The 20,270-nt window shown below is 51.5% G+C and overlaps 1 protein-coding gene across 1 annotated transcript in view; it reads right to left on the bottom strand.

The window, feature by feature from the left end:
- PFKL (phosphofructokinase, liver type) overlaps window positions 1-10,006 on the bottom strand; it is a 49,210-nt gene extending 39,204 nt beyond the window's left edge. The window contains exon 1 of the mRNA XM_039488392.1: window positions 9,845-10,006. Coding sequence (XP_039344326.1) covers window positions 9,845-9,938 — 94 coding nt within the window. The 5' untranslated portion in view covers window positions 9,939-10,006. The remainder of the gene's footprint in view (window positions 1-9,844) is intronic.
- Window positions 10,007-20,270: the final 10,264 nt, after the last annotated feature.

Genomic DNA, 20,270 nt, shown 5'->3' on the forward strand with positions numbered 1-20,270 from the left:
CTGTGGTTGTTTGCTGGGCCCAGAATCAGTGTTCCACTGTATCAACCAGCCCCACTGCTGCCATGATGTCCCAATTGCCACAGCCTGTGCTTTCAGGAACGTCTGTGTCCATGTTCTCATCACAATCGTCCTCGTACTGCTGCCTCTTAGCCAGGTTCTGCACATACTGCAGTATAATGCGTGAAGTGTTTACAATGCTCGCAACAGCAGCAGTGAGCTGAGCGGGCTCCATGCTTGCCATGCTATGGAGTCTGCACAGGTAACCCAGGCAAAAGGCGTGAAATGATTGTCTGCAGTTTCTTTCACGGAGGGAGGGGGGACTGACGACATGTACCCAAAACCACCTGTGACAATGTTTTTGCCCCATCAGGCATTGAGAGCTTAACCCAGAATTCCAATGGGCAACTGAGACTGTGGGAACTGTGGGATAGCTTCCCACAGTGCACCGCTCTGTGAGTTGATGCTAGCCACAGTAGTGAGGACGCACTCCACCGACTTAATGTGCTTTGTAGGGACATACACAATCGACTGTATAAAATCGATTTCTAAAAATCGACTTCTATAAAATCGACCTTAGTTAGCTGTTCTTTGTGCTCTTACTGACTCTGGCAGCAAAACTAGGACATAAGCAGCTCAGACTATCGGAGAACACAGTGATGTCACATGAACATTAACATTACAGTAGTACCTGAAGCCAACCAGATTGGAGCCTCATCATTTCAAGCACAAACACAGAAGTGACAGCCCATCCCCCCAGGAGTTTACAATCTAGGTGAATGAGACAGACAGACTAATGGATTAGAGTGGGGAAAAGAAGGTAAACAGCTTAAGTGCAGTTCTCAATCAGGAGCAGCAATAACAACTTGTCACCTGCCAGTGCCTAGCTGTTATCTGGAGCAGTGGTTTTCAACCTTTTTTCATTTGCAGACCCCTACAAATTTTCAAATGGAGGTCTGTGGATCCCCAGAGGTCCGTGGACCACAGTTGAAAACCACTGGCTTAGTTACACCGGGCCAGATCTTGCAAACACTTACACACGTGAGTGGCTTTACTACGTCTATTAACTTCTCCGGGGCTATTCATGTGAGTTGAGTTACAGGTCTGTCGCATCTTAGGCGGGGATTCCGTTCCATGGTTATCGCGTAAAGCAAAAACCGCGTATAGTCAGAACCCCCAAGCCCTTTAAATCCCACCCGCAGCTCCAGCCGGTGAGATGGGGGGGGGGGCATTTAAAGGGCTCCGCCAGGCTTCCCGCCTTGGTGGGGAGCCCAGAGGAGCCCTTTAAATGCCCTCCCCCCGTCCCGCCGCCGGAGCTGCGGGCAGGATTTAAAGGGCTCTGTCAGGCTTCCCGCCCTGGTGGGGAGCCCGGAGGAGCCCTTTAAATCCCGCCCGCAGCTCCAGCGGCGGGAGTGGGGGCATTTAAAGGTCCCGAAGCTCCACGGTGGCTGGAGCCTCGGGCCCTTTAATTCGCCCCAGGGGCTACCAGCCACCTCTGCAGCTGGGAGCCCCCTGAGTGATTTAAAGGCCCTGGGACTCCCAGCCACAGCTGGTGCCCCAGGACCTTTAAATCTTGAGGCCACGCCCCCTCTGGGACTCCAGGCCTTTCAGCGTAAAGCTGAAATCGCGCATGTTAAATGCGCATAAGTTGCGAGAGACCCGTACTTACCTGCTAGTGTTTACAGGACTGGATCCACTGTGCCTAACTACAGCTATGTACTGTACTTTCATCATTAACATGCTCTTTGCCCTGCCAGACAAACATCAGTGAAGTAGGAGTGAAGTTGCAAGAACAGATTGTGCAAGCACTTGTCTACAGGCCAGAAGAGTCTTAGAAAGATCTCCTTCAGGGCACAGCCCCTCCCAGAATTCCAACGAGGAGTCTTCTGGCACCTTAAAGACTAACAAATTTATTACAGCATAAGCTTTCGTGGGCTAATACATTTGTTAGTCTTTAAGGTGCCACAAGACTCCGTGTTGTTTTTGCTGAAACAGACTAACATGGCTACCCCTCTGAAACTTGTCCCAGAATTCCAGCACTTAGCAGACTGTAATAGCAGCAAAGAATCCTGTGGCACCTTATAGACTAACAGATGTTTTGCAGCATGAGCTTTCGTGGGTGAATACCCACTTCTCTTGCAAGCAGCAGAATAGTTCCAGGACCAGGGACAGGTGTGTATATATAAGCAAAGCAAGAGATAGACGAGAGAGATCAATCATCAGGGAGGAGGGGGCCCTGTGGCAGCAGCAGCTGAGGAGTGAGGGGAGGAGAAACTGGTTCTCTGGTTCTGTATTTTCAAAGTCTTCACAGTCTTTGTTTAGTAAATTAAATAATGAATAAAAATGAATTGGAAGGTTTCAGTCTGGCTCTCTCTGAGTCTGGTCCTTTTTTTTTTTTGGAGGATGGATGGCTTAAAATCTGCTGTGTTTGTGTGGGGCCAGGGTTTTCTGTTCTTGGTTTTGTTTTGTTTTTTGTATGTTATTCTTAATGTCTTATTTGTGTCCATTTATCCTTTTCCTTAGAGACTGTCCAGTTTGGCTACATAGGGGCATTGCAGCATATATTGCTGATGGCATATATTACATCTGAAGAAGATTCACCACACCTCACTCTCACGTCTGTCTGTCTATAAGGGTCTTCTAGGTGCCACAGGATTTTTTTTTGTTGCTTTAGACTAACACTACCACATCTGATACACCCTCTTGGTGGGTGTGGTTGGTTGATGGGTGGTGATGGTGTGTGTGATTGGCTGATCTGGTTAGGTCCTGTGATGGTGTGTGTGGATATGTGTGGGGAGTTTGTTGGCATTTGCATGTTGCATGTTAGTTTTTTTGAGCTGGTTGGTGCGGTGTGCAGTTGCTGCTGTGCAGTTGCGCTGAGTGCTTCAGGTTGGCAGGTGGTCTTGGGGACTGGCCTGCCTGGGCAGCCACCCATGTGTGTGATCATTGTCCAGGATGGGTTGTATATCCTGAGATGATGCGGTGGAGGATGGAGAGGGAGCTGGGGTGTGTATGTGATGGCCAGTGGAGTCCTGTTGCTTTGATGTAATGTTGACTTTTTAGCTAACCCTTGGACTGCAGCACGTAAAACAAACTAATCCACATGAGACTTAAACAAGCTCTCTACAGGTTTAGCCTATGGCTGAGAATGAAATGGCACAGAGGAAAAATACAGTAATCCCAGCCATGTGGATCTGAAAGAGAAAATACATTGGCAGGATATCAGTAAGTGCTGGGCTGATCGCTAGGGCCCCGATTCAGGAAAGCATTTTAGCACATGCTCATAGACCTAACTTTAAATATGTGCTTAAGTGCTTCCCTGAATCGGTATTTGGGGAAATGGGGTATTTTCTACCAGGCAGGCAGGCTCCTCCTTCTCTGGTTTCATCAGTCCCAACACCCTACAACAAAGCTTAGCAAGGTTAATTTAGGCACCACCAGACCTCTGTTTTCCAACCTATCGCTGCCATTGTCACTAAGGAAGAAGAGGAATGTAAAAAGGGGTTGTGATATTTATAATAGTAGGAGGTGCATTATCTATACAATAAACGTGCTGAGTCAGATCCTCAGCTCGTGTAAATCAGCGTAACTTCATTGAAATCAAGGGATCTATTCTGATTTACAGGTTGAAGATCTGGCTCATAGTGCTCAACATGTTCATATTGCATGCAAATAAATTTTACTGCAACAGTAGGATTCAGAAATTGAGGCACAAAGAAGCCAAGAAATTAGGAATTAAGGCCAGATTAGGAGATCTAAGTGTACAAAACTTTGCCAAATGACTACTAATGGGGGAACATGATAACTACAAGTATTTGAAGGGTGTAAACAATAAGGAAAGAGGAATTGTTTGGGAGGGTTTCTAGGGTATGTCTGCACTACAAAATTAGATCAATTTTATAGAAGTCGATTTTTAGAAATCAATTTTATACAGTCGATTGCGTATGTCCACACTAAGCACATTAAGTCGGTGGAGTGCATCCTCACTGCTGTGGCTAGCATCAACTTACGGAGCGGTGCACTGTGGGTAGCTATCCCACAGTTCCCACAGTCTCGGTTGTCCATTGGAATTCTGGGTTAAGCTCCCAATGCCTGATGGGGCAAAAACATTGCCGCGGGTGGCTTTGGGTACATGTCGTCAGTCGCCCCTCTCTCTGTGAAAGCAAAGGCAGACAATAGTTTCACACCTTTTTTTCTGGGTTACCCATGCAGACACCATACCACGGCAAGTATGGCGCCCGCTCAGCTCACTGTCACCGCTGCTGTTGTGGGCAAGTCTACTGTGGGGGCTGCTGTGATCCAAGTAGCCAATGCAATCACTGACATTCTGTTGTCAAGGGTAGTGACTTTGGGAAATGTGCGGGCCTTTTTAGATTTTAGGTGCATCATATTCCTGTCCTTTGTCACTGGTGAAGAAGTCTTGCAGCGGTACATTCCAGTCCAGTTGGCGCTGTAACACCCCATAGCACTTCTGTGGTTGACACATGTAATAGCTCCAGGGCTCTTGCTCTTTTGTCTTGGCCGAGGTACCTTGCCCTACCCAGACCTCCAACCATTCGACACAGAAGCACCTGCAGCAGCTGGCATTGCTACACAGCAGCAGCTCCTTACCTTCGCAGCAGACGGTGCAGTAGGATTGCTAACCATTGTCATCCACCGCTTCCACTGCAACTCTGCTCTCCTGCTCTCCAGTGACGAGCTTGGGGGTCCGTACTGGTCCACCTGGGTGCTGCTGGCAGCAGACTTTGCAGTAGGACTGCTAACTGTCGTCATCCACTGCTTCCGCTGCAACTCTGCTCTCCTACGACGAGCTTGGGGGATCCGTACTAGTCCTCCTGGGTGCTGCTGTAGGACTGGTAACCGTCCTCGTTGGACATGTAGCTTGGCTGGGGGTTCTGGGAATGTCTTCCCTGCCAGGCTCCTAGCAACCTCCAGGGCCTGGTGTACGGCTCCAGCACTTCTCCTGCAATCTGCTCTCCTGCTCCCCAGCGACAAGCTCGGGGGATCCGTTCATGAAGCCTGGACAGTAGTAAGGAGCAGATCAACTATAGGCTGAACAAGTGCAGAATGGTGGTAGAATGTGCCTTTGGACATTTAAAAGCTCACTGGCGCTGTTGGTCAGACCTCAGCGCAACCAACATTCCCATTGTTATTGCTGCTTGCTGTGTGCTCCATAATATTTGTGAGAGTAAGGGGGAGACATTCATGGCAGGGTGGGAGATTGAGGCAAATCACCTGGCGTCCGATTTTGAGCAGCCAGACATCAGGGCGATTAGAAGAGCACAGCAAGGTGCACTGTGCATCAGAGAGGCTTTGAAAACCAGTTTCATGACTGTCCAGGCTTTGGTGTGACAATTGTGTGTGTTTCTCCTTGATGCAAACCCGCCTACTTTGTTGATTTTAATTCCCTGTAAGCCAACCACCCTCCCCCCTTCAAAATAAAGTAACTATTGTTTTGAAACCATGCATTCTTTCTTTATTAATTAGGAAAAAAATGAGAGAACGGACAAGGTAGCCTGGTGGGATGGGGAAGAAGGGGAGGATAAGGCCAGTGATGAGCTGCCAAAATATTAACAACAGGTTCCCTCCTCCTCACCCCATGAGGGGGTCGTGCCCCCCTCCAGGGGGTCGTGCCCCATCCAACCCCCCATGTTCCTTGATGTCCTCCCAGGACCCCTGATCCATCCACCCCCCTTCCCTGTCCCCTGACTGCCCCCTGCCGCCCCATCCAACCCCTCCCCTCATTCCTGATGGCCCCCTGGGATCCCTGCCCCATCCAACCACCCCTTCTCTCTGTCCCTGACTGCCCCCCACCACCTCATCCAACCCCTGCTCCTTCCTGATTGCCCCCCCAGGACCCTTGCCCCCATTCAATCCCTCTGTTCCCTGCCCTCTGACCGCCCCGACCCCTATCCACCCCCCCACCACCCACCGAACTCCTCTGCCCTCTTCCAACACCCCCTCCCTGCTGCCTGCCCCCTTACAACACTGCCTGGGGCCAGAGCCGGGTCTGCTCGGCCGGGATCGGGACCAAGAGCCACGGGGCCCAGGACTTCCTGGGCCGGGCCGGGCCCGCTCGGCTGGGACTGGGACCGGGAGCCGCAGGGCCCGAGACTCCCCGGGCTGGGGCCAGGGCTGGGACTGGGAGCCGCGCTGCGGGGCCCGAGACTCCCCGGGCCGGGCCGGGACCGAGAGCCACGCCGCGGGGCCCGAGACTCCCGGGCCGGGCCGGGACCGGGAGCCGTGCCGCGGGGCCTGAGACTCCCCGGGCCGGGCCGGAGCCACTCGGCCAGGATCGGTGCTGTGGAGCCCGAGCTGGGCCGGAGCCACTGGGGCCAGAGCCAAGGGTGCTTGGCCGGGACCGGGCTGGGACGCTCGGCCAGGGCCAGGCCAGGGCACAGGGGAGCCGGACAGGGCCGCACCGCGCTGCGCCTCCCTGGAGCCCTCCTCGCGCCCCCCAGCCTCAGCTTACCTGCCTGCTGCTGGTTTCAGGCTTCCCGCGAACATCTGATTCGCGGGAAGCAGGGGAGGGGAAGGAGAAGGAGGGCGGAGTGTTCAGGGGAGGAGGGGGACGTGAGCTGGGGCTGGGGGCGGGGTAACAGCTGCCCGCGCTTTTGTTAAATTTTAAAGCTTTTTTAGAACCGGTTGTCTTGGAACAACCAGTTCTAAAAGGGTTTCTAAATTTAACAACCGGTTCCTGTGAAACGGTGTGAACTGACTCCAGCTCACCACTGGATAAGGCCACATTGCTTATTGTAGCCACACTAAAAACCAAACTGTTTGAATGACAGCCTTCTGTTGCTTGGGCCATCCTCTGGAGTGTAGTGGCTGCGTGCCTGAAGCCTCCCCCACACCCTGCATTCTTGGGCATCTGGGTGAGGAAGCTATGGAACATGGGGAGGAGGGTAGGCGGTTATACAGTGGATGCAATGGGGGGCTGTGCTCCTGTTGGCTTTCCTGCAGCTCCAACAGACGCTTCATCATGTCCGTTTGCTCCCCCGTTAGCCTCAGCATCGTGTCCTGCCTCCGCTCTGCTCTTCACGCTCACTTAATTCTTTCCTGGCCTCTGCCACTGCATACCTCCATGCATTAAGCTGTGCCCTATCAGTGCGGGAGGACTTCAAGAGCTTGGAAAACATGTCATTGTGAGTGCTTTTTTTCACCTTCTAATCTGTGATAACCTCAGGCACGGAGATGATAGGGGGAGCGTAGAAACCTTCTACACTCTACAATTCTGGGGGGGCTGCACGGTCGCCTATGTTGCTGAGTTCGCCATGCTGACAAAAAGGAAATAAAATTCAAAAGTTCCCGGGGCTTTTCCTGTGTACTTGGCTAGTGCATCATAGTTCAAAGTGCTGTCCAGAGCGGTCATAATGGAGCATTCTGGGATAGCTTCCGGAGGCCAATACCATCGATTTGCATCTGCATTACCCCAAATTCGACCCAGCAAAGTCGATTATAGCACTACTCCCCTCACTGGGGAGGAGTACAGAAGTCGATTTTAAGAGCCCTTTAGGTCGACAGAACAGGGTTGGTTATGTGGACGCATTCATTTTTAAATTGACCTAACACAGCTAAATTCGACCTAACCCCATAGTGTAGACCAGGCCCAAGGGACATAACTAGCAGTATTATGATGATCTATATAGCACTGCTGGTGTGGATGGCCGTTTTAGACAAGTGAAAAGACAAAGGTTTTGCCTTAAAGTTTTACAATCTAACTTAGACAGATTACTCAATAAGAAATGACAACAGATTATGGAGGGAGGAGTCAACTGAAAACAAGGGGAAAAAATAAACATTTGTATAGTAACCCCATGTTTTCAGTTGCTGATAGTTTTCCAAAACTTTCACTTTTCAAGCTCAAGTTTTCTAGAACTGTTCTCTGTCACAAGGTGAAATTTCTGGAATGCCTGGGCACAACTGGTTCCACCCCTTTGGAGTGTGAGAATGAAAATATAAATGATACTGTCACCATTATAAAATCTGTTCTAGATCTTTATTTTAAACCACTTTAGTGCTCACAGGGCTGCGGTTGTGAAGATGGAATTGGCACCCTAATATTCCCCTTATTTTAGAAATACCGTGTGTGGAGCAGCTGTTGTTATTACATGAGGATGCATGGGGCAGATACAGACACTAAAGCTCATTCTTCATTTTGGAAGTTGGGCATTGGACTGCAGAAGTCAGAGCAGACAGTAGCAGGCTGCAGATTCCCCATGCCCTTGCTGCTGTGTTAAGCAATGTTCCTTTAAATCAAAGGAATCTATGCCTTAATAAGAACAGCACCCTGTGCTCATATCATTATAAACTCTTATAAGGGGTAGAGTTTAGATGCACTCTTGCCATTTCTTGATGTTTCAGTGCTTATTATTATCAATCACGGTTATTACAGTAGTGCCCAAGGACTAACCAAGACCAGTGCCCCATTGTGCTAGGCACTGAACAAACAGAATACTAGACAGTCCCTGTCCCAAAGAACTGACCATTGAAATACACCAGACAGACGCAGGAAAGGTGTAGCTCACGCAAGCAGAGTGGACAATGTGATGGTAGCAAATGGCATGTTAGTGCCCTGATATTTTTTACCCATATAAAAGGTGAACAGATTAAAAAAAAAATAACCATTTAAGATGCCAAATGCTCCTGAAGATTACATTTAAAAAAAAAAAAAGATACAATATAGGAACTCCGTTTCTTTACATCCTGACTGTAACTGAGCAGATCTTTCATTACTCTGAAATCTCTGCTATCACTGTAAACACCCAGTACTACAATCACCCTAATCACAGATTCAATAACTGTTCCACAAAGTGATAATACACTGATCTCCTGGTAGGGACAGCTGAAGACTGTTCCCTTTATTTCCAATCCCTAGTCAGTTTCACTGCAGATTACTCCTGGGCCACCATCTGGTCTGGCTCACACACTTGGCAACTATATAAGAGAAGCCAGTAGGGCAGCGTAACCCCACAATGGCCACTAGACAAACAGGCAGGCCACAGGCAGGCAGTAGGCACAGCCGCCGGGGGCAGTGGGGCAACGTCCCCCATACGTTTCACCCTGCTGGGTTTGTGCCCTTCACAGCAGCTGTGGGGCTAATACAGCCCTATGGCAGAGCTGAGGGTAGTTGGGACTGGCTCTCAGAGGTGCTGAGTGCTCGCAGCTCCAGGTGCACAGTCCATGTGACCAAGTGCAGGGCACCATGGCGACAGGCAAGGCCTGGCACTCAAGAGGCCTGGGTGCTGCACCTGTGGGTGTCAGTGCGAGAGGGGATCCCCACCTGGCTCCCCTGCATTGCCCTGACCTCTGTGCCAGTGGCCAGGCCCTCTGCCCGGGGAGGGCCCCTGGCATGTCCCCCTCTGCCTCTGCCCTCCAGGACCCAGGCACTGCCATGCCACCTGGGCTGGGAAGGGCTCAGGGATCGACTGGCGATGTCTGGCCCGCACACAGGCTCTGCGATGGACCTCTCAGGCCATCGAGCGCTCTGGGGGCGATTACAGTGGCGCCCCCTCCTTCGCGAGGCTGCTCAGAGAGCGGAACCTCGCCTCTGGGATCTATTGCTCAGGCCGGTCGCCATGACTCGAGGCACGTTCACCAACAGCACACGTGACTCGGGTTTGGGCACGTGCGAACCGAGACCCTCGGGCCCCCTCGGGGGAGGGGGAAGCGCGCGAGGAGCGAGCCCGGGAGGCGCCCGTGCAGCCCCCTCCCCAGGGGCGGACTGGACGCAGCCCCCCGGGGAGGGGAGGAAGCGGGGGGCCCGAGACGCAGCCCCCCGGGGCGGGCGTGGGGATTGGGGGGCTGGACGCAGCCCCCCCCCGGAGCGATGGAGCGGGGGGCTCACCTTGTGCGTCCCCCCCGCTGGTGAGCACCGCCAGGGCCATACCGGCCCCCGCCATCCGCAGCATCTCCAGGTCTAGCGCCGCCGCCGCCGCCATCCCGCCAGCTCTGCGCCTCCCAGCCGCCAGCACAGCACGGGCAGCAGCGAGCCGAGCGCCGCCTCCCCGCGACCTTCAGCCTCGCTCCGCCCTGCCCGGGCCCCCGCCCCGCTGCTGCTGCTGCTGCTGCGGCCGGGACACCCGGCTACTGCCAGTCCCGCGTGTGGAATCACCCCAGCCCCCGCCTCCCCATAGAGAAAGCCCCGACCCCCCCCGCCACTGACACCCCCTCCCCAGCAACCCCCACCTGGCCCCGACACCCTGCCCCCATAGAGACAGCCCCGACCCCCCGCCACTGACACCCCTCCCAGCAACCCCACCTGGCCCCGACACCCTGCCCCCATAGAGACAGCCCGACCCACCCTCCGGCCACTGACCATCCCCTGCAGTGACACTCCTCCCCAGCAACCCCACCTGCCCCCGACACCCTGCCCCCATAGAGACAGCCCCGACCCCCGCCACTGACACCCCTGCAGTGACACCCCCTCCCTAGCAACCCCACCTGGCCCCGACACCCTGCCCCCATATAGAGACAGCCCTGACCCCACCCCGGCCACTGACAGCCCCTGCAGTGACATCCCTGCCCCACCAACCCCACCTGCCACTGACCCCTGCCTCTCACTTACATCCCTGCCCCAGGAACCCCACCTGCCACTGACCCCATGTCTCCCACTTGCACCCCTGCCCCAGCAAACACCACCTGCTAATGATACCCCCGCCCCCATATAGAGGCAGTCCCAAACCCCCTGGCACCCCCCTGCAGTGACACCCCAGCCCATGCAAACCCTTGCTTTCCAATGATACCCAGCCCCCCTTCAGATACATCCCAGCAACCTCCTGCTTCCCACTGACACCTCCCTGCAGTGATACCTCTGCCCCAGCAACCCCCCTGCATTCCAATGATATCCAGCCCCACATACACTCCAGGAACCTCCTCCTGCCCCTCACTGACACTCCCCTGCAGAGACACTATGGCCCCAGCAATCCCCACCTGCCAGTAACATGCACCCCTACCCTGTCCAGAGACACCCTGACCCCACCAACTCTCTGTCTGCCACTGACACTCAGTCCACCCTGGCCCCAGCAACCCCCAACCTCCTGACCAGAGATGCCCCAACCCACTTCTCCGTGCCAGTTACACCCAGCCCCTTTGCAGAGACACCTCGACCTCAGCAATCTGCTGCCTAGCAGTTATACCCAGTCCCAGACATTGTCCCCCTTACAGACCTGGCCCCACTCAGTACCACCCTCAGCACTGCCACCATATCACCTGTGGGTGAGCAATTGAACAAAGCAATCACTGTGTTTGACTTCAGCCTCAAAGAAACCCCCAACACTTTCACAAGAGGAGCCAGCCCCCAGCCTGCTCTGAAGCTGCACTACACCCTGCTGGCCCTTCCCTCCCGCAGCCTCAGCCAGTCTCTCCCCCATGAGCATCTTCCCCCTTGGCATTTGCCCAGGCCATTGGCTTCCTCAATCCCTCCTGTCTATTCCCCTGACTACTACTACCGTCCCACATGCCTCCTCCTCCTCACCATACATGCTGTCTGCTCTGCTCCTCTCCAGGGCCCCTGCAGTCCAGCTCCCCTGAAACCACCCCCACCAAGGGCAACAGTCACCCTCTCCCAGTCAGGTCTCAAGGCCTCTTCCACTCCATCTACCACCTTCGTCCTGGTCACACCCTCCATTCCCAATAGCCTTACCCAGAGGAGCTTTTGATAGTTCTTGTGGTACCCTGGACTATGTCACATTGTCACCCTGTCCCTCTAGCACAGGGGTGGGCAAACTTTTTGGCCTGAGGGCCACATTGGGGTTGCAAAACTATGGAGGGCCAGGTAGGGAAGGCTGTGCTTCCCTGAACAGCCTGGCCCCCACCCCCTATCTGCCCCCTCCCACTTCCTGCCCCCTGACTGCCTCCCTTAACCTCTGACCCATCCACCCCCCCACACACACTCCCTGTCCGCTCCCGGGACCCCCTCCCCAACTGCCTCCAGGGCCCCACCCCACCCAACCTCCCTGTCCCCTGACTGCCCCGACCCCTATCCACACCCCTGCCCCCAGACAGGCCCCCTGGGCCCCCACGCTTATCCCACCCCCCTGTTCCCCAGCTCCTGACCCCTATCCACACGCCGCCTGACAGGCCCCCCCGGCCTCCCCCGCGTCTGCAACCCCCCCGTCCCCTGACCGCCCATCCCCCGAACCTCCGCTCCATCCAACTGCTCCCTGTCCCCTGATTGCCCTCTGGGATCCCCCACCCCTTATCCAACCCCTGGCCCCCTTACCATGCTGCACAGAGCAGCATGTCTGGCAGCCGCACCGCCTGGCCAGAGCTAGACACACTGCCACTCCACTGCCGAGAGCACTGCCCACGTGGCGGGGGATGGAGGACAGCAGGGGAGGGGCTGGGGGCTAGCCTCCCTGGCCGGGAGCTCAAGGGCCAGGGAGGACGGGCAGGCCATAGTTTGCCACCTCTGCTCTAGTGAGCGGTAGACTGGCCCGTTGGAGCTGGGTGTTAGCACCCAAAGACCACCAGCCTTTCAGCCACACAAGCACTCTCCTCTGGACTATTCCTTGCAAATTAACAATATGTGAATCCATGTCCCATTGAATCATTCCCCTGGGATATCCAGCCCCTGACGCTAGCTACTCACAGAAATAGCACATCCTCTGCCCCAGAGGTGCAGTGATCCCCAGTTTACCAGTGTTACCTTAAACCACCATTCCTCACACAGCACTTGTGAGAACTTATAATAAAACAAGTAGGGCTGTCAAGTAATTAAAAAAATTAGTTATAATTGATTGCACTGTTAAACAATAATAGAATACCATTTGTTTAAATATTTTGGATGTTTTCTACATTTTCAAATATATTGATTTCAATTACAACACAATACAAAATGTATAGTGCTCACTTTATGTGGTCTACACTACGCGTTTAAACCGGTTTTAGGAGCATTAAACCGATTTTGCGCCACACCCATCCACACTAAGAGGCCCTTTATATCGATTTAAATGGCTCTTTAAATCAGTTTCTGTACTCCTCCCCAACGAGAGGAGTAGCGCTAATATCGGGATTAACATATCGGAATAGGGTTAGTGTGGCCGCAAATCAACGGTATTGGCCTCCGATCAGTATCCCACAGTGCACCGCTGTGACCGCTCTGGACAGCATTCTGAACTCTGATGCACTGGCCAGATACACAGGAAAAGCCCCGCGAACTTTTGAAATTCATTTCCTGCTTCCCCAGCGTGGAGAGCTCATCAGCACAGGTGACCACGCACAGGTAACAATGCAGTCTCCTGAGAATTGAAAAAGAGCTCCAGCATGGACTGCACGGGAGGTACTGGATCTGATCGCTATATGGGGAGAGGGTTCAGTGCTAACAGAACTGCGTTCCAAAAGACGAAATGGAAAAGTATTTGAAAGAATTTCAAAGTCTATGACGGATAAAGGCCACAGCAGGGACTCATTGCAGTGCAGAGTGAAAGTTAAGGAGCTCAGACAAGCCTACCAGAAAACCAAAGAAGCAAACGGAAGGTCCGGTGCAGGGCCAAAAACATGCCGCTTTTACGCTGAGCTGCATGCAATTTTAGGGGGCTGCGCCACAACTACCCCACCCCTGTCTGTGGATTCCAAGGTGGGGGTTGTAATCTCTGCCATGGTTGAGGATTATGCGGACGGGGAAGATGAGGAGGAGGAAGAGGAGGACGAGCTTGCAGAAAGCACACAGCACTCCATGAGCCCCAACAGCCAGGAGCTTTTTCTCACCCTGATGGAATTATCCTCCCTGCCCTCCCAAGCCACTATCCCAGACAATGAAGCCATGGAAGGGACCTCTGGTGAGTGTACCTTTGCAAATATCAAGCATTGTTTTTTAAGCAAGCGTTTTTTAATGATTGATTTGCCCTGAGGACTTGAGATGCATTCGCAGACAGTATAGTTACTTACAAAAGTTTGTTAACATGTCTGGGGATTGAGCGGAAATCCTCCAGGGACATCTCGATGAAGCGCTCCTGGAGGTACTCCAGAAGCCTTTGCAGAAGGTTTCTGGGCAAGGCAGCCTTGTTCCGTCCACCATGGTAGGACACTTTACCACGCCATGCATGTAGCAAGTAATCAGGTATCATTGCATGGCAAAGCATAGCAACGTATGGTCCCGGTGATTGCTGGCATTCAAGAAGCATCCGTTCTTTATCTCGCTGTGTTATCCTCAGCAAAGTGATATCGTTCAGGGTAACCTGGTTGAAAATCAGGAATTTAAGTAAGGGGACACAGAGATGGCCATTTTCCTACTGGGTTCGTGGACTGCAGCAGCTTTAAAAAAAATCCTTTCCTGCACGTAGCCAAGCAGGGGGAGAGGAGGAGTGAAATACCGATGATCTTTTTCGCGTTTGGTCAGCGGGGATCTTCCCAGCTACCAGCCACGCAGTGGGGGGGGGGGCGGAAGGGTGGTGATTAGCAGTGAGCTTGCATGGTATTAGCCATGCGTTGGGGGGAGGGGTAAATCACTGCAGAAGCCGAAAGACAGTGGCTTACCATGGCCGCATGCAAGCTGAATTCTGATGCCTGGACCTGTGTCTGTGAGATCTGTAACTCCAGAGTTGCAGGCACTCAGTATTAAGATGAAAAATGCGACCTTGTAGTGAAATCACATGTGCTATGTAAGGTGAATAGTGCTGTTCACTGTGAAAGAGTATAACCATTGTTCTGTAAAATGTATCATTTTAAATACTTCTCTCCCTCATGGAGCTGCAAATTTTTCAAGCCTCCCTACTCCATCCCAAAGGCTAGCCCAGATAAGGCGAAGGAAAAAGAAGACGCAAGATGAAATGTTCTCGGATATTATGGAAGTTACACGCAAGGAAAGAGCTCATCTGAATGAGTGGAAGGAGGTGGTATCAAATTACAGGAAAGATGCCAGTGAACGTGAGGACAGGAGGGACACCCGAGATGAGAGGTGGCGGCAGGAAGATCAGCGGTGGCGGGATGCAACTCTGGGGCTGCTGCGTGATCAAACTGACATGCTCTGGCATCTGGTGGAGCTTCAGGAATGGCAGCATGATCACAGAGTTCCACTGCAGCCCCTGTATAACCACCCTCACCCCTCACCATGTTCCACATCCTCCTCACCCAGACGTGTAAGAACGCGTGGGGGGAGGCTCCGTGCACCTGCCCACTCCACCCCCGTGGACAGCCCAACCAGAAGGCTGTCATTACTGTGAAATTTTTTTAGTGGCCTTCTCCATCCCTCCTATCCTCCTCCCAAACCACACCCTTACTTCTCTCCCTCTTTTTATAATGAATTAATAAAGAATACATGATTTTTAAACTATAGTGAGTTTATTTGCATAAGTAAGCTGTACTCGAAGGGGGAGGGTGAGTTGCTTACAGGGAATGAGTCAATCAAAGGGGGTGGGTGTTCATCAACAAACACAGCAGTCACACCGTACCCTGGCCAGTGATGAAGCTCGTTTTCAAAGCTTCTCTGATGCGCACCGCTTCCTGGTGTGCTCTTCTAATCTCCCTGGTGTCTGGCTGCGCGTAATCAGCGGCCAGGTGATTTGCCTCAGCCTCCCACCCCGCCATAAAGGTCTCCCCCTTACTCTTACAGAGATTGTGGAGAACACAGCAAGCAGCAATAACATAGGGGACATTGGTTTGGCTGAGGTCAGAGCGAGTCAGTAATGTGCGCCACCGCGCCTTTAAATGGCCAAATGCACATTCCACCACCATTCTGCACTTGCTCAGCCTGTAGTTGAACAGCTCCTGACCACTGTCCAGACTGCCTGCGTATGGCTTCATGAGCCATGGCATCAAGGGGTAGGCTGGGTCCCCCAGGATAACGACAGGCATTTCAACATCCCCAACTGTTATTTTCTGGTCTGAGAAGTAATTCCCTTGCTGCAGCCATTTAAACAGAGTAGTGCTTCTGAAGACGCGAGCCATCCCACGTGGATGTTGGTGAAACGTCCCTTGTGATCCACCAGTGCTTGCAGCACCATTGAAAAGTACCCCTTCCGGTTTACGTACTGGGTGCCCTGGTGCTCCGGTGCCAAGATAGGGATATGGGTTCCATCTATCGCCCCCCCACAGTTAGGGAATCCCAGTGCAGCAAAGCCATCCACTATGGCCTGCACGTTTCCCAGAGTCACAACCTTTCGTAGCAGCAGCTTAGTGATTGCTTTGGCTATTTTCATCACAGCAGCCCCCACAGTAGATTTGCCCACTCCAAATTGATTCCCGACTGACCGGTAGCTGTCTGGCGTTGCAAGCTTCCACAGGGCTATCACCACTCGCTTCTCTACTGTGAGGGCTGCTCTCATCTTGGTATTATGGCGTTTCAGGGCAGGGGCAAGCAAGTCACAAAGTTCCATGAAAGTGCCCTTACGCATGCGAAAGTTTCGCAGCCACTGCGAATCGTCCCACACCTGCAACACAATGCGGTCCCACCAGTCTGTGCTTGTTTCCCGGGCCCAAAATCGGCGTTCAATGGATAGAATCTGCCCCATTACCATCAGGATCTCCAAAGCGCAGGGGCCCGCGGTTTGAGAGAATTCTGTGTCCACGTCCTCATCACTGTCATTGCCGCACTTCCGTATCCGCCTCCTCCTCGCCTGGGTTTGAAGGTCCTGCTTCACCATATACTGCACGAGAGTGCGCGAGGTGTTTAAAACATCCACAATTGCAGTATTGAGCTGAGCAGGGTCCATGCTTGCTGTGTTATGGCGTCTGCACAGTTCACAAAGCAAAAAAGGCGCAAAACGGTTGTCTGCTGCTTTCAGGGAGGGAGGGAGGGGTGAGGCTGTACCCAGAACCACCCGTGACAATGATTTTTGCCCCATCAGGCACTGGGAACTCAACCCAGAATTCCAAGGGGCAGGGGAGACTGCGGGAACTATGGGATAGCTATGGAATAGCTACCCACAGTGCAACGCTCCAGAAATCGACGCTAGCCTCGGACCATGGACGCACACCACCGAATTAATGTGCTTAGTGTGGCCGCGTGCACTCGATTTTATACAATCTGTTTTACTAAACCGGTTTCTGTAAATTCGGAATAATCCTGTAGTGTAGACGTACCCACAAGCACTCTCCTCTGGACTATTCCTTGCAAATTAACAATATGTGAATCCATGTCCCATTGAATCATTCCCCTGGGATATCCAGCCCCTGACACTAGCTACTCACAGAAATAGCACATCCTCTGCCCCAGAGGTGCAGTGATCCCCAGTTTACCAGTGTTACCTTAAATCATCATTCCTCACACAGCACTTGTGAGAAGTTATAATAAAACAAGTAGGGCTGTCAAGTGATTAAAAAAATTAATTATAATTGATTGCACTGTTAAACAATAATAGAATACCATTTGTTTAAATATTTTGGATGTTTTCTACATTGTCAAATATATTGATTTCAATTACAACACAATACAAAATGTATAGTGCTCACTTTATATTATTTTTATTACAAATATTTGCACTGTAAAAAAGATAAAAGAAATAATATTTTTCAATTCACCTCATACAAGTACTGTAGTGCAATCTCTTTATCATGTAAGTTGAACTTACAAATGTAGAATTATGTACAAAAAATGACTGCATTCAAAAACAAAACAATGTAAAACTTTAGAGGCTATAAATTCACTCAGTCCTACTTCTTGTTCAGCAAGTCTCTGAGACAAACAAGCTTATTTACATTTGCAGGAAATAATGCTACCTGCTTCTTGTTTGCAATGTCACCTGAAAGTGAGAACAGTCGTTCGCATGGGACTGTTGTAGCCGGTGTTGCAAGATATTTATGTGCCAGATGTGCTAAAGATTCATATGTCCCTTCATGCTTCAACCACCATTCCAGAAGACATGCGTCCATGCTAATGATGGGTTCTGCTTGATAACGATCCAAAGCAGTGCAGATCAACGCATGTTCATTTTCATCATCTGAGTCAGATGTCACCAGCAGAAGGTTGATTTTCTTTTTTGGTGGTTCGGGTTCTGTAGTTTCTGCATCAGAGTGTTGCTCTTTTAAGACTTCTGAAAGCTTGCTCCACACCTCATCCCTCTCAGATTTAGGAAGGCTCTTCAGATTCTTAAACCTTGGGCCTAGTAATGTAGCTATATTTAGAAATCTCACATTGGTATCTTTTTTGTGTTTTGTCAAATCTACAGTGAAAGTGTTCTTAAAACGAACAACATGTGCTAGATCATCATCCAAGACTGCTATAACATGAAATACATGGCAGAATGCAGGTAAAACAGAGCAGGAGACATACAGTTCTCCCCCAAAGAGTTCAGTCATAAATTTAATTAACTCTTTTTTAATAAGCGTCATCAGCATGGAAGTATGTCTGGAATGGTGGTTGAAGCATGAAGGGGCATATAAATGTTATATCAATGGCAGTAGAAGGGATGCAGTGCAGATGACACTGTTTCAGATCCAGGGTGAACCCATGATCTTCCTCGAGGATGGGCAAGCATACCAACATCTCGGCATGGTCACGGGTTTTCATGTCCAGCAGACACCTGAAGATATCATCATGGAGATCCTATGAGATGTGAGCAGGATTGACTCCTCCCTACTGGCACCATGGCAGAAGATCAACGCCTTGATCTTCCCGTATCTCATTCATCCTGAGGGGATCTGCCGTGATGAAGGCACCTCTTAACAAGGCAGACAACACCATTAGGCAGCTAGTGAAGAAGTAAATGTTTCTTCCCCAGAGAGCCAGTAACAAACAGGTGTACATTGGGGAGAGGGATAGCTCAGTGGTTTGAGCATTGGTCTGCTTAAACCCAGGGTTATGAGTTCAGTCCTTGAGGGGGCCACTTAGGGATCTGGGGCAAAATCAGTACTTGATCCTGCTAGTGAAGGCAGGGGGCTGGACTCAATGACCATTTAGGGTCCATTCTAGGAGATGGGTATATCTCTATTATTTTCTTAGGTTGGATATTAGGAAAAACTTTTTCACTCAGAGAGTGGTGAAGCACTGGAATGGGTTACCTAGGGAGATGGTGGAATCTCCTTCCTTAGAGGTTTTTAAGGTCAGGCTTGACAAAGCCCTGGCTGGGATGATTTAGTTGGGAATTGGTCCTGCTTTGAGCAGGGGATTGGACTAGATGACCTCCTGAGGTCCCTTCCAACCCTGATATTCTATGATTCTACATCTCGCACAGGCAGGGCAGCGCCAACGTCCCTTGTATGGGTGATCTCTGTGACATTGCGGTGATCACTCATGCCTTCCCGTCTTCTGACGTGCCCTGATGCCATGGTGAGGAACATTGCAGAAAGTGCTATGTAGGATGTCTTCAAGAAGCAAATTGCAAGGACCTCTCCAACCAAGATGTTGCCACCTACCTGAGTAGCTCATTGGAAGGCAAATTTGGAAGAGATGGAGAAGACTTTGCTTCACTCTGGACTTATGCCCACAATGCTAATCAACAACTGGAGATGTGTATAAGCTGCCACTGGATGTGGTGTGAGGAACCCCAGGAGTTGGGAGTCCTGGTACCACAGGTAAAGAATGCAGAGCACACAGTGTCACTCTGAGAGTTAGAACCATGCTGGAGAGGACCCTGAAGAATTCCCTCTGCTGCCTATATGTGGAAAACCTGAAATGGAAGCTGGACCAGGGCAAGGCATTTGAGGTTACATGCAAGTGGGATGCCAGCAACCACTTCCTCCCCGGGGGCAGCTTCACCTGATTTGCTGACTGGAGGTTCATCCACAGAGCCCAGCTCAACTGCATTCCGCTGAATGGAGCTGTCCACCATGGAAATCTGGACAAGTGATGCGGCTATGCCAATGAGACCCTACCCCACGTCCTGTGTAGCTGCAAGCCCCATTCCAGAGCCTGGCAGCTGTGACACAATGCTAACCAAAATCGCCTAGTCAGAGCCATCTCGCCACCCGTAGGGAAGGTGGCCGTGAACTCCATCATCCCTGGAACCAACAGCCAACTGCAACCAGACATTGTCATCACCAACAAGGACCAGAAGAAGATCATGATGGTGGACGTCACAGTGCCCTTCGAGAACAGGATCCTGGCCTTCCATGATGCCCGAGCTCAAAAGGTGGAGAAATTAGTTGAAACAATATAAAATAGTTGAAACAATAGTAAAGAATAAAATTGTCAGACACATAGAAGAACATAAATTGTTGGGCAAAAGTCAACATGGTTTCTGTAAAGGGAAATCATGTCTTACTAATCTATTAGAGTTATTTGAAGGGGTCAACAAACATGTGGACAAGGGGGATCCAGTGGACATAGTGTACTTAGATTTCCAGAAAACCTTTGACAAGGTCCATCACTAAAGGGTCTTACGTAAATTTAGTTG

Source organism: Mauremys reevesii, linkage group 9, assembly GCF_016161935.1.
Source record: "Mauremys reevesii isolate NIE-2019 linkage group 9, ASM1616193v1, whole genome shotgun sequence".
NCBI classification, from domain to species: Eukaryota; Metazoa; Chordata; order Testudines; family Geoemydidae; genus Mauremys; species Mauremys reevesii.